General features: G+C 45.8%; 1 protein-coding gene across 1 annotated transcript in view; it reads right to left on the bottom strand.

The window, feature by feature from the left end:
- LOC126273411 (translation initiation factor IF-2-like) overlaps window positions 1-13214 on the bottom strand; it is a 64344-nt gene extending 51130 nt beyond the window's left edge. Inside the window, exons 1-2 of the mRNA XM_049976962.1 lie at window positions 12845-13214; window positions 1290-1687 (exon numbers count right to left, since the gene is read on the bottom strand). Of these exons, the coding sequence (XP_049832919.1) occupies window positions 1290-1687; window positions 12845-13214 (768 nt within the window). The remainder of the gene's footprint in view (window positions 1-1289; window positions 1688-12844) is intronic.
- Window positions 13215-13806: the final 592 nt, after the last annotated feature.

The following is a 13806-nucleotide window of genomic DNA, read 5'->3' on the forward strand; positions in this document are numbered from 1 at the left end:
TAATGAAGGCAGAACATCGTGTGACAACAAACCGAAACAACCTCGGGCTCGCACAAGCCGGTCTGACGACATGATCGAGAAAGTGGAGAGAATTGTGTTGGGGGATCGCAGAATGACTGTTGAACAGATCACCTCCAGAGTTGGCATTTCTGTGGGTTCTGTGCACACAATCCTGCATGACGACCTGAAAATGCGAAAAGTGTCATCCAGGTGGGTGCCACGAATGCTGACGGACGACCACATGGCTGCCCGTGTGGCATGTTGCCGAGCAATGTTGACGCGAATCGACAGCATGAATGGGACTTTCTTTTGGTCGGTTGTAACAGTGGATGAGACGTGGATGCCATTTTTCAATCCAGAAACAAAGAACCAGTCAGCTCAATGGAAGCACACAGATTCACGGGCGCCAAAAAAAATTCGGGTGACCGCCAGTGCTGAAAAAATTATGGTGTCCATTTTCTGGGACAGCGAGGGCGTAATCCTTACCCATTGCGTTCCAAAGGGCACTACGTTAACAGGTGCATCCTACAAAAATGTTTTGAAGAACAAATTCCTTCCTGCACTGCAACAAAAACGTCCGGGAAGGGCTGCGCGTGTGCTTTTTCACCAAGACAACGCACCCGCACATCGAGCTAACGTTACGGAACAGTTTCTTCGTGATAACAACTCTGAAGTGATTCCTCATGCTCCCTACTCACCTGACCTGGCTCGTAATGACTTTTGGCTTTTTCCAACAATGAAAGACACTCTCCGTGGCCGCACATTCACCAGCCGTGCTGCTATTGCCTCAGCGATTTTCCAGTGGTAAAGTAGACTCCTAAAGAAGCCTTCGCCGCTGCCATGGAATTATGGCGTCAGCGTTGCGAAAAATATGTACGTCTGCAGGGCGATTACGTCGAGAAGTAACGCCAGTTTCATCGATTTCGGGTGAGTAGTTAATTAGAAAAAACATCGGAGGCCTTAGAACTTGAATGCACCTCGTACTTCATGGACCTTCTCTTGTCTGCCCCTCTGTACCTAGTCTTTAGTGGCGGATGGTAATATGAATGCAGCAAGTCCCCAAACCCACACACAAGGCTTCTGCTGATGTCGTACCAAAAGAACCTGGTATTCTGAGTAGTATACTCCTCCTCTTTCCTCCCTTCACTGTGTCTGCATACGTTACTAGAAGCAGGTGTCGACCGTACTACAGGTTCAAAGAGAGCAGTGCGATACACTCGCAGCGTCCTCAGAGGTAGTCTGCGTCGTGTGGTGTTCAGAGTCGCAAGCTGGTGCGTTAATTCGTTCACCTGTAGAGTGGGAGGGGCCGGCCCGACGCCGCAGCTGTGTCCGCCCCCGGCGGGCGCGCTCTCCTCCAGGCTGGCGCTGCGCGCGGGCGCCGCCGCGGTCTGCCCGCCCGCCGGGGGTTCCCCTGCCGGCTGCGGGGGCGGCTCGCGAGGCAGGCCGGAGGGCGGCAGCAGTGGCTCCGTGTGGTGGGGCGGCCTGCGTGGGCACGCGGGCCGCGGCCGGGCGATGCTCGGGCACGGCGCCCGCGGGCCCCTGCCGCCGCCCCCCGCGGCCGCCTCCTGGCCCGCGGCAGGCCGCTGGATCAGCAGCACGCGGTTCGGCGCCCTGCTGCACGCCTCCCTAGTCTCGACCCGCTGTTCCGCCAGCAGCACCACGCCGGCCGCAGCGCCCGACGAGTTCCCTGCGAGCACACAAAGCATCGCAGCTACTCTACCTGGCAGTGCAACTTAGGCCACAACTTCCCCTACCGTGGAATTTTTATGGAATTATACGGTAAAATACGGTACTGCAGTGCCTGTTGCATTCCGAATTACAATCCAGTGTAACATTCCATTGTAATTCGGAATAACACAGGCACTACAATATCGTATTTACACTACGTGATAAAAAGTATCCAGACACCCCCAAAAAAATTGTTCAAATGGCTCTGATCACTATGCGACTTAACTTCTAAGGTCATCAGTCGCCTAGAACTTAGAACTAATTAAACCTAACTAACCTAAGGACATCACACACATCCATGCCCGAGGCAGGATTCGAACCTGTGACCGGAGCGGTCGCTCGGCTCCAGACTGTAGCGCCTAGAACCGCACGGCCACTCCGGGCGGCTAGACCCCCCAAAAACATACGGTTTTCATAGTAGGTGCATTGTGCTGCTGCCACCTACTGCCAGTTACTAAATATCAGCTATCCCAGTAATCATTACACATCGTGACAGAGCAGAATGGGGCGCATCGCGAAACTCATGGACTGCGAACGTGGTGAGGTGATTGGGTATCACTTGTGTTGTACCTCTGTACGCAATTTTAATGGGCAGTAGTGTATGTTTCATTGTCTGTGACCATTAAGCGGTAAGCATAGAACTGCTTCGAAGTGACTTACTATTTATTTGATTCAGTGCCTGTTTCAGGCTGTATTCGTTTCACATTGAAATGATGTCCGTCCTCTCCGTGCAGTAATGTTAACGAATATTGGAGGGCATCACATGAACATCGTGTCTCTGCAATGCGTTGTAGTACTTCTCTTCGTTGTACATGTATGTTACGCCTTGCATTTTCATTGTCCAGAATTATGATAGCGACTTCGTTTATCTGAGGGGCTTCAAATCGATGTTCGTGCTCTCCTGATGATCTTTCGCCGGCTCAAATTATAACTTTAAGTCGTCAGAAATCATTCGGTCTAGTGCTGTTTTGAAATTGTGAATCAGTTGATCGTATCTGTGTTTGATACTCCGTGCACCTCGGACTGCTTCTCGTCTCTGTCGACCAAATTTGTGCATCGCTGACAATTTCTGTTCCTTCATTTCCGATTAAACATACCTGCAGAAATTTATGGTCTTCGTTAGGTAGTGGTAGTAATGATCCCATGGTGCGATAGGTTTGTCGTTGGATGGTAAAAACACAATCGATTACGTCTCAGTGTTGATCGAAGGGACACCGAAAGAATTCATTTGGAAGCAGGCGTTGTACGCTTTTATGTTTTGAAGAAAGGGTTTTGATTCTGGCGTTTCCCAGGTTGTGTAATGTAAAAAGTCCTGCCGAGTTAGTTCCAGTGGTGGTAAGTGAATTCTTCCATTCATGCAAGAGAGTTCTGGAGCTTCTCTACTGATTTTTTCACATTGCAAAATTAGCAGGTATTATCCATTTTTCCGTTTACGACGTGTTTGTTATAGTCTTTTGTGGGGCCGCAGTGGAATGCTTCATTTGTTAGTTTGGGCTATTTACTTGTCCTCGCTTGCGCTTCTCATAGAGTGATATTTCTATCATGGTTGGCTTAAATTCGCAGTCTTTCATTATAAGACTGCGTCGCAATTTTTGATTTTTCAATCAGTTCGTTTCGTTGTTCTTTGGTTTCCTCGTGGTACTCATTGTTGTTCGCTGGGAACTCAAACACGATTCGCGCTTCGACTTTTTGCTTCAGAACTGGCAACATCTCCTTCTCTTTTACGTTTGGTCATTCCGTTAAATACAAATCAAAAGCTACAAAAAGCTTACAGACTTACATGGAACCATTACAACAAAAGGAGTATTTCCGTTAATGTCAAATTAAGATATTACAAAACAGTAGTCCTACCCGAAGCCTTGTATGCGCCTCAGAAACGACAGTAGTCAGGGGAAGAACGAAAATCAAGGAAATGGAAAAGAAAGAGAGGAAAATTCTGAGAAAGATCTATGGGCCAGTACAGAGACAGGGGATCTGGATAAAAAGATCGACAAAAGGACTGTACAAATAGACAATTACAAACAACATTAGAAACAGAAGTGCTAAATTCTATGGGCACATTTATAGGATGAACGAAAATAGGCTAATCAAGAAGATTTTTAACATAATGATGAGTAATACGACGAAAACTAACTGGTCAAAGGAAACCATGGAAGACCTCAAGAAACTAAATATCTCCACAGAAGAAATAACGAACAAAGAAAATTACAGAGAAAAAAATCAGGGAACAGAAATTCGAGGAAACACCAGGAAAGAAGTGGACAGAAGAGAGAAAGAAGAAACACAGTGAATATATGAGAGGTTTTTGGGAAGAGAAAAGAAAGAGACCACAAAAAATGCCATAACATTGATTGTGTTTTAACGCTCTCCTAAATGGAGATTTAACGATAATAACAATAATAAATCAAAACAACTTTTACTAACAAATACACTAAGTACACTTTACACATTTTTCAAACTTTATTTTCGGTTTATAATCAGTCATTGTATCACTCTTACTACTCACACTTCACTGTTTGTTTTTAATCACTCACTACACTACTTTTTCGGTTCCGCCCTTCGTCACTGAGAAGGAACTGAAGTTCGAACCCGCTACAGATCTTGTTTCATATACCCTTACCAATGGGCAGGGCGAATTCTAGAACATACCAAAACGGCTTCGAATGGTTCACAATGTTCCAGAACATTTCACAACACTCGAGAGTGCTCTGGAAGCACAATGATATGGGCTGTTTCGGCATGTTCCAGAGCATTCTGGAATCTTCCCAAATGTTCCAGAATATTCCAGAACATTATAGAACATCCTGGATCTTTGTGGAAGATCCCAGAACATTCTGGAATGTTAGGGAATGCTCTCAAATGTTTTGGAATATTCTAGAAATTTCTAGAGGGCGAAACTTCCCGGCCCTTTTATCTTCAAAAACACGTCCTTCAGGTAAAGACGGGAACCTTCTTCATGGGTGGAGGATAGAGGGCTACCACACCATACAACTCCCTTGATCATACCCGGACTTATTTCTGAGTTTTAGTGGCATGCACATTGAGAGGTGGCATGCCACTCTCTCACTTTAACAACAGTCAGTCAGATTAATATTCATATTTTTGGTAATGATCTCGGTTTTTCCCAGTAATACATTTGGAATGTGTGTTTTATGAGTTTTTACATGAGGAAATTGTGGGCAGAATGTTCATATAACAATGCATGTGTAGCCTGTAGAGAACTTGAACGCGAGCGGCTGTAATGCAGGTGAGGGAGATGGATTGTGGGGCCATAAATGCTGTGTCCAGCAATCTGGCTGTGCGAGTGATTCTGGGAGCAGCGCTCTGTGAATTGTACCTCCAGAGGGACTTAGGGCCATATTACTCCCCTCTTCCCACTTAGGGCCAGAGCAGGAGGGCGCCAGTAGGCAAAACATTTTTGACACCCACATACGTAGGGAGAAATGATCATCATAATAAAATAAGAGAAGTCAGAGCTCGAACGGAAAGAGTTAGGTGTTCCTTTTTTCCACGTGCCATTGGAGAGTGGAATGGTAGAGAAGTAGTATGATCCGTGCGCCAGGCACTTAAGTGTGAATTCCAGAGTAACCATGTAGATGTACCTGGGCCAGGCGACACACGGTCGCAAAGGCAACCAATTTGCGGAAAGTGGGTGGAGAGAGCCATTTAATAGAGAGTTCTGTAATCTGAGCTTTTGTGTAAATGGCGGGATGGTCGTAAAACTCCAACCATTCTCATGTTAGCAGCTGGAACGATAAGGGCAGAGTGGCTGGTGCACGTGTTTAGTTGAGACAAGGCTGTTACTTCCCCAATGCCAGGAAGTCGCCACATTCTTTCAGCAAGCGGCAGAAACATATATCTCATGGGCATGACTGTCTGGGAAGCTCAACACAACAGCCTTCTTCCAGAAATTGGAAATGGTCCTCCTGGAAAGATTAGCTCCCTCCATAACTGAGGGACTGTGGTCCCGTCTAGGTAGAAGCTTTTTGCCCAAACATGGCCTTGCTTAATATATATATATATATATATATATATATATATATATATATATATATATATGTGTGTGTGTGTGTGTGTGTGTGTGTGTGTCTCATGAGTTTTATTTACCGTGAGAATGATATAATACTAACGGTAAGCAAGGCCATGTTTGGGCAAAAAACTTCCAAGACGGGACCACAGTCCCTCATTTATGGAGAGATCTGATCTTTCCAGGAGGACCATTTCCAATTTCTGAAAGAAGGCTGTTGAGCTTCCCAGACAGTAGCTCGCAGAATTATATATATATATATATATATATATATATATATATATATATATATATAGAAAGAAACTTCCACATGGGAAACCTCAACCTCCTCTCATTGCACACAGACCCAGTCTCTCCCATCTACTCAATCTCCCACTTCCAGCTCCACTCCCCCCAACACCTCAAAATTCTAGTCAACACAATCTGGAACCACAACACCCCAATTCAGTAGTTAACCTTCCCTCCAAACCCCTCTCCCAATCCGAAACCTCTGTCCTATCCAAAGGCCTCACCTTCAGCCCCACTCCCAGGTTCAACCAAACTGCCCTTGTCAAAGATTTACTGTCCTACACTCGTAGTCTCTGCTGGATATATATATATATATATATATATATATATATATATATATATATATATATGTGTGTGTGTGTGTGTGTGTGTGTGTGTGTGTGTGTGTGTGTGTGTGTGCGTGTGTGTGGTGTGTATATATTTTCTTAATCGGCTCCCATGCTCCTGTACCAAGGCTTCGTGGAAAGTTTGTCTTCTGATCCTTCACTGGTGGAGAAACAGCCAGTGGCAGTTTCCAGCTGTACCGACAGTGGAACTACATATCATCTCGGACATATCGCGTGTCACGAGGGTGAACACATTCGTACTGAGTCGGCCATCTGATGTTTGACCCTCCCAGCAGAGGTTCGACTCCTCCTTCGGCATGGGTGTGTGTGTTGTTTTTAGCATAATTTAGTTTAAGTAGTGCGTAAGTCTAGGGACCGATGATCTCAGCAGTTAGGCCCCTCAGGAATTCACACGCTTTTGAACGTTTTCTGACGTTTGACAATTCCGGCATGCACAGTCGTGTCTCTGAGTCAAATTGGTTCGGCCAGACCATCGAATGGGTGCACCTCACACTGAAACCTGCTGGGATTTCAAGGCTCTGATAGGAAAGTTTCCCACGTTCTAATAATGAGAACGCCAGTCTGCGTAGTTTACAAATTTCCCCGGACGCTTCAGAACACTACAGCTGCTACAGCGCGACGCTGCTCGCCCACAGCCTGCCGTTTTCTGCTGCCGCCTGAGTCAAAGTGAAAGGGTAAGGTACTCTGCACTGGCACAGGGTTGTTGAACGATATTCACAGCTCCCTGTTCTCCGGTGAACCATAGTTTGTGGTGTACTTGGTAGCAGTTGATTCTATTTGAATAGAGTTGGGCCTCGCCGTGGATTTATGTAAACAAAGTCAGATTGCGTTGTAAGAGCGATTAATTCAGGGCAGAAACTGCATAGTTTCAACTCCAATGAATGCGTTGCCAATCAAGCACCATCTGTTTTCTGATTTATGATTGTCATTTTTTAAAGATTTATCAGCTCATTGTAAGTATAAAAGGACTGATAAAAACTTGTCATTTTTGTAAACTTAATTACGCCACTTTCTCATTCATTTTCCCTCAAATATTTACTATTTTTATTTTATTGCGGTGATGCATGGATACACCAGCAATTCAAAATTCAATCGCGTTAAATTAGTTAATTTGATTATTAATTTGGGTCATGAAAGTGACCGCAGACATAGGCAACAAAAGTGCCATGAGTAAATCCAATAATTTCATATATAAAAATTAAAGTTGTAGTTCACAATTTGAAGGTTATTGAGAAGATAATACTTTTCTCTATTTCAAGATAATAACATTTAGCATCACTTGGACATATATTTATGACTAAAGCAAGTGACGACTTACAACATTGCACACTTGCTTTTATAATATATATTATCATTAATTATAGTTTTCTTAATTGCACCATAAGTTTCAATGAATTACATCTTGTTCTGTAAAGGCAGACCTAACGCTGGGCAATTTGATACCGCATTTTTCCATTTACAGCTCTTCACTTGGCTACGAAAACTCGGGCATTAACCATTCTTAAACGTCTAGGATCTCTTACTTTCGCTCCACTCAAACATTTGGCAAAAATACGAGATCCTCATTGAGCCGTGGCTGGCTCATGCTATGCGCTGGATTAAACCTTCGTTGCGATTCTGTGTTTAGTCTCCCGCGGTTATCGCAATTATGCTGTTATCCTCTCCTTCCGCGGTTGGCAGCAGCGGTGTGTGTCGATATTCGCACCTTGGACTATCTTTGACCCGGCGGCTGGGCGGTGTGCGACCAGCCGGTCGGTTGGCGTAGATCAGCGAGGAATTGTCCACGGGACGTAGTTTGGCTGGGGCCGCTGGCGGTCTCTACGTGGTGTCGGAGTGTATGGGGTTGTTCCCATTGCTATGAGGTCCGTGGCTCACCGACCCTCAACACGAAAGTTGAATTTTGATTTAATCTACCAGCTAGTCAAGACTGTTCACATTGTGTTGTTTGGAGTTCGTTGTCGCCTATTGGGATATTCCCGCGAGCAACAACGTGGTTCTCAAGTTGGAAAAGTCTAACCACCCTCCAGTGGAGTTTCACTGTATTTGGTTATTTGAATTGAAGTGCACCAGCGGAATCTTCTGCCTTGTGGCCACCAGCGGAATCTTCTGCCTTGTGGCCGTTAACGTTCCGTTTACCTCCCCTGGCGGTTGACGTAAATTTCAGGTAGTGCAGTTTCCTCATTGTGTTGTTGCTGTCCAGCGCGGTGTGTAGTTTGACAGCTCCATGTATGATTGGTTGTGGGCACTAATATTTTCTACGTTGTTCCACCGAACTCCCTCTTGTGCCCTGGTCGGGTGAAGTGGAAGTTATCTTGTCGGTGGGTCCGTTGACTGTCGGTCGGTTGGGTTGTCCTCGATTCGAGAATGGTTGGCCCGACTGCCTGCCTCACCTAAGCGAGCGTCAGTGTTTGAATTCTAGGCTGACCCTCGAACATCTGAGCACCCTTGGGTGTACTGCCTTTTATTATTTGTTATGTTGTTTGTACTGGTATGGCTTCAAGCCTTTTTTTAAATTAAGTTTGTTTTGCCCTTAAGGCGTAAGATTCTTTAGGCCTTCAGCCTAATTTAAAGAACTGTTTCAGGTAAGACCTTTGGCATTTTAAAGGTTTTAATGTTGTTGAATTTTAAGTGTTGGGCCTTCAACCGATTTTAAGTTTGAGTTGTTTTGCTCTTAAGGCCTTCAGCGTAAATTAAAGAACTGTTTCACGTAAGGTCTTTGGTATTTAAAAAAATTAATGTTATGGAGTCTTAAGTGTTAGGCCTTCAGCCGATTTGAAGTTGACCTGTTTGCTCTTGAAGTGTCTCATTCTTTGGGCTTTCAGCCTAACTAAGGAACTGTTTTTAAGATAAGGATTTGCCTTTTAAATTTCCGTTTTGATTGAGTTTTGCCTAATTAAGAACTGTTTTACGTAAGGCCTTTTTTAAAATTAATGTTGTTTAGCCTTAAGTGTTAGGTTTTCAGCCGATTTTGAATTCAAATTGTTTGCTCTGAAAATCTCAGATTCTTTGTGCCTTAAGCCTAAATAAAGAACTGTTGTAAGATAAGGCTTGCCTTTTAATTTTCTGATTATGCTTGCATTTTACGTTATTGGCCTTCAGCCGTTTTTAAATTAAAGTGGCTTTCAGCCAGTAATTAAGTCCCAAATATTATAGCTGTGTGTTTAAAAAAATGTTTTTGGGCTCTTGTAATGTTTGATCAAATAATAAAGTTGTATGTTCTAGTGTAACTGACAGCCCCTTATTCTGGCCCCTTTCCACAATTTAAACTACCAGTCCTGTCCTGCAGCTTAAGCCGGGGAATGTCACTCATCCCGTCGGTTTCGTGGAAGAGGCGGATCAAACGCGAAAGACATTCTGCTGAAGTTTGTGACTCATAGGGCCCAGTATGTTATAGTGGAATGCGAATGTTCCACATGCACAGAAGTAACATCGAGTATGTCCCAGGGAAGCGCAATAGAATCCCTAATGTTTTCAATATCCAGGGCGATCAGAAACAATCTGAAAAGCTTATAAGGGTGTTGCAGAGTAGGCTGTGCTGACAAATAATAGTTTTAAAAAAATTGTGTACGTTGCGCCCCTACCGAGTTAAGTAGCAGTGAAGTCAGGCAATCAGGGAGTTACGCGCGAGTTGAAGCGGATCGGCAGAGACGGCATCACCCAATGGTTACTTCGTTCGGTTTCCTAAAACGGAACAAGAGAGGGATACGAAAATTGGCCATGGGGCGTTAGTAAAGCCGTTGGCACACGGACCGTGCATCCGAACGTTGAGCGAGCCGAGTTTCTGACGTCATAGCGTGGAATAGCACGCTCGGGAGTCTTTTCGAACGTGCAGAGCAATATCTGGCATGTCAGATATTCTGAGCGTGCGTCTGAGCGTTGACCAATGAGATGGCACAACGCCACCTACGTCACAAGCATGCCGTCTCCCTTCAGTACAGAGTTGTGAGGCGCCATATCGGCATTCATTTCAAGTCTATATGTATATATGCTGTTTCTGAGCAGCAGAAAGTTGAGATCACTGGAAAACCCGTTGTTAACTGTGTGATTCGTTCCAATAAAATAATGAGAAACATCGTATTCGTGGCAAACGAATTATTGTAACTTGCGTATTATGAGAGTAGGCTATTTGAAGGCAGCGACACACTGAAGATCCACCCAAAACGCATTGTTCTTGGTACAATTTGTTATAATTAAATTTCAGTTAGTAACATATATACGATTAAGGTCTTCAGAAAGGGGTAACATAATAGGATCAGATACAAGAAGCGCGATGTTGGTTTAGCGTAATGCGTAACGTAACTGACCTGTACGCAGATGTTTGGTGGGGCGCTAATTCGCGTTTTGAGACTACCAACTTTTTTTCCTAACATTCGCATTTTTATTAGGTTCTAATACTTTATTATTAGTTTAATATAAGTATATACTATAATATTTGATGTTATGTAGATATAAGTTCACCTTTTTTGGAGGGCTGACTTCGTTCGATTGGCGTAATCTACAGGACAGATTGCGCTACTTGATAAAGACATTTTGCTCCTTTTCCTTTTATGCTTCGTAATGTTGCAAAGATTCTGCTACTGGGTAGGAATAGTGATCAAGTAAGACTGACCTTGGAGTTTTACTAAAAAGTGGGAATGATGAAATGTTTATCTTATGCGAAGAAGTACAGGGTGATTCAAAAAGAATACCACTACTTTAAAAATGTGTATTTAATGAAAGAAACATAATATAACGTTCTGTTATACATAATTACAAAGAGTATTTAAAAAGGTTTTTTTCACTCAAAAACAAGCTCAGAGATGTTCAATATGGCCCCCTCCAGACACTCGAGCAATATCAACCCGATACTCCAACTCATTCCACACTCTCTGTAGCATATCAGGCGTAACAGTTTGGATAGCTGCTGTTATTTCTCGTTTCAAATCATCAATGGTGGCTGGGAGAGGTGGCCGAAACACCATATCCTTAACATACCCCCATAAGAAAAATCGCAGGGGGTAAGATCAGGGCTTCTTGGAGGCCAGTGATGAAGTGCTCTGTCACGGGCTGCCTGGCGGCCGATCCGTCGCCTCGGCTAGTTGACGTTCAGGTAGTTACGGACAGATGAGTGCCAATGTGGTGGCGCTCCATCCTGCTGAAATATGAATTGTTGTGCTTCTTGTTCGAGCTGAGGGAACAGTCAATTCTCTAACATCTCCAGATACTGGATGCGTGCTACATTTTCATCACTCGTTCTCGGCCGTCCGGAACTTTTCCCTTTGCACAAACACCCATTCTCTGTAAACTGTTTATACCAACGTTTAATACACCACCTATCAGGAGGTTTAACACCATACTTCGTTCGAAATGCACGCTGAACAACTGTCGTCGATTCACTTCTGCCGTACTCAATAACACAAAAAGCTTTCTGTTGAGCGGTCGCCATCTTAGCATCAACTGACGCTGACGCTGAGTCAACAGCGCCTCAAGCGAACAAATGTAAAACTAAATGAAACTTTATAGCTCCCTTAATTCGCCGACAGATAGTGCTTAGCTTTGCCTTTTGTCGTTGCAGAGTTTTAAATTCCTAAAGTTGTGGTATTCTTTTTGAATCACCCTGTATTTTAAATTTGTAACGCACTGTTTGTAATGGAACTTTTATAAGCCTGTGTCCTTATTGATTGGACATGATACTTTCCTTTTCGTGTACGATGGAGGTAATGTGCGTTTTAATAGAGCGATCATGGGAATTTGACGCGCGCCCGTTGAGTAAACACGTGCGCGATATGGACTCAACTGTCACTGTATCTGCTGAGTCTGGCGGGCCGCTCGAATTTGAGTGCGCAACGGCCTGATCGGCTAATTCCAATGCTAATTAACTTTTAACCTAAAATTAAACCTCTTAATGAGTAGATTGTGATAGTATTAGATTTTTTTAATTCGGCCATTAATTACGCGAAATACTGAAAATCGAGTTTTTTTGCCCCTATGCCGAAACTGGTACTGGATTCCGGGTATCGACTTCCGGGATAGTGATGAAGGTTTCTCGGGTTTTCAGCCGGGTGGTAGCGTTGATATCTCGCGAAGTTTCTTAGGACGATAATTATACCTGTGTGTGCTCGGCGATCAACGCCGGTGAGCTGTCCGGAGATATTCACGTTTCCCATTAACGATAGCTGTCAAAATGGAGAGGCCTGTTGGAGTGTATCTCGCGATCTTCGCCAGAAGATGGGTAGTATGACACTTCCCGAAACGTCGCGAGATATCAACGCTACCACCCGGCTGAAGACCCGCGAAACCTTCATCAATAGTTTACGCCGGGAAAGCTTACAGTCACATATTCCGGGATAGTATTCCGATAATATAGAGAGCATTTATGCCGCACAGCAAGATTCCTTTTGGCCTCGAAGCTGACGCTTTGCAGCCGCACATTTACCGGTGTCCGCAACACGGCCGGTGCGGCGCGCCGACTGACCTGTGACGTGGGCCACGGTGTGCTTGGGACGGGCGCTCTTGGCGTCCGCGATGGCGGCCTGCTCGTCCGCCGTGAGGAACATCTTGATGCCGACGGGCCGCGACCTCCTGGGCGGGCGCGCGGCCTGCAGGCCGCGGGAGGCGGCGGCTGTGGCCTCTGTGGCCGCCCCCGCCCCCGCCCCCGCGCCCGCCCCCACGCCCACGGAGACGGCGGCGTCCTCGTCGCTGTCGGCGCCCTGCGCCATGGTCTGGCGGCCGCGCGAGATGCGGCACGAGCGCAGCTTGCGGTAGCCGGAGCAGGCCGCAGCCCAGCGCTGCAGCCGCGCCGCCAGCCGCTCCGCCTCGCTCGGCCAACCCTCGGACAGACCCATACCTGCGGCAGGCGCCGCCCGCCCCCGCCTATATACGCCCCCGCTCTTAATCCGTTCGCCGCCTCGCCGTGGAGCCCCCGCCGCGCCGCGGGGTGTCCGAGCCGGCCGTGTCCGGCTTCCCGCGTTGCGTCAGCCCGGCCGGCCGCACTTGTATAACGCCCCGGAGAAGCCACACAACCAGCCGCCCCCACACTCTGCCGCCGCCTCACCTCGTTACCGCCACCTACATCGCACTCTGGAGCTACTCCCCCCACTTGCACCTTTATTTTCCAGTCGTCGGGCTTCAGACTGGTTTGACGCGACCCGACACGAATTCTCCACCTGCGTCAACCTCTTCATCTCAGTGTAACACTTATCACCCGCCATCCACAGTTACTCGTTTGATAGACGATGATTCCGCTATGATGCTACAAACTTCCATGGATGATGGGCAAGGGTAAATGTACCAACATGAGGCAATGGATTCTGGTCCGGAAACGACAGAGTCGGAAGTTATCAACAAAAATCGTTGTCATACCTCTCACAGTGGAATACACGTACCAGTACTGTTCCAGATGAGACTGCAGGTTAGACAAGTTTCACTGGTAACAGC

The sequence above is a fragment of the Schistocerca gregaria genome, chromosome 5, assembly GCF_023897955.1.
Source record: "Schistocerca gregaria isolate iqSchGreg1 chromosome 5, iqSchGreg1.2, whole genome shotgun sequence".
NCBI lineage: Eukaryota > Metazoa > Arthropoda > Insecta > Orthoptera > Acrididae > Schistocerca > Schistocerca gregaria.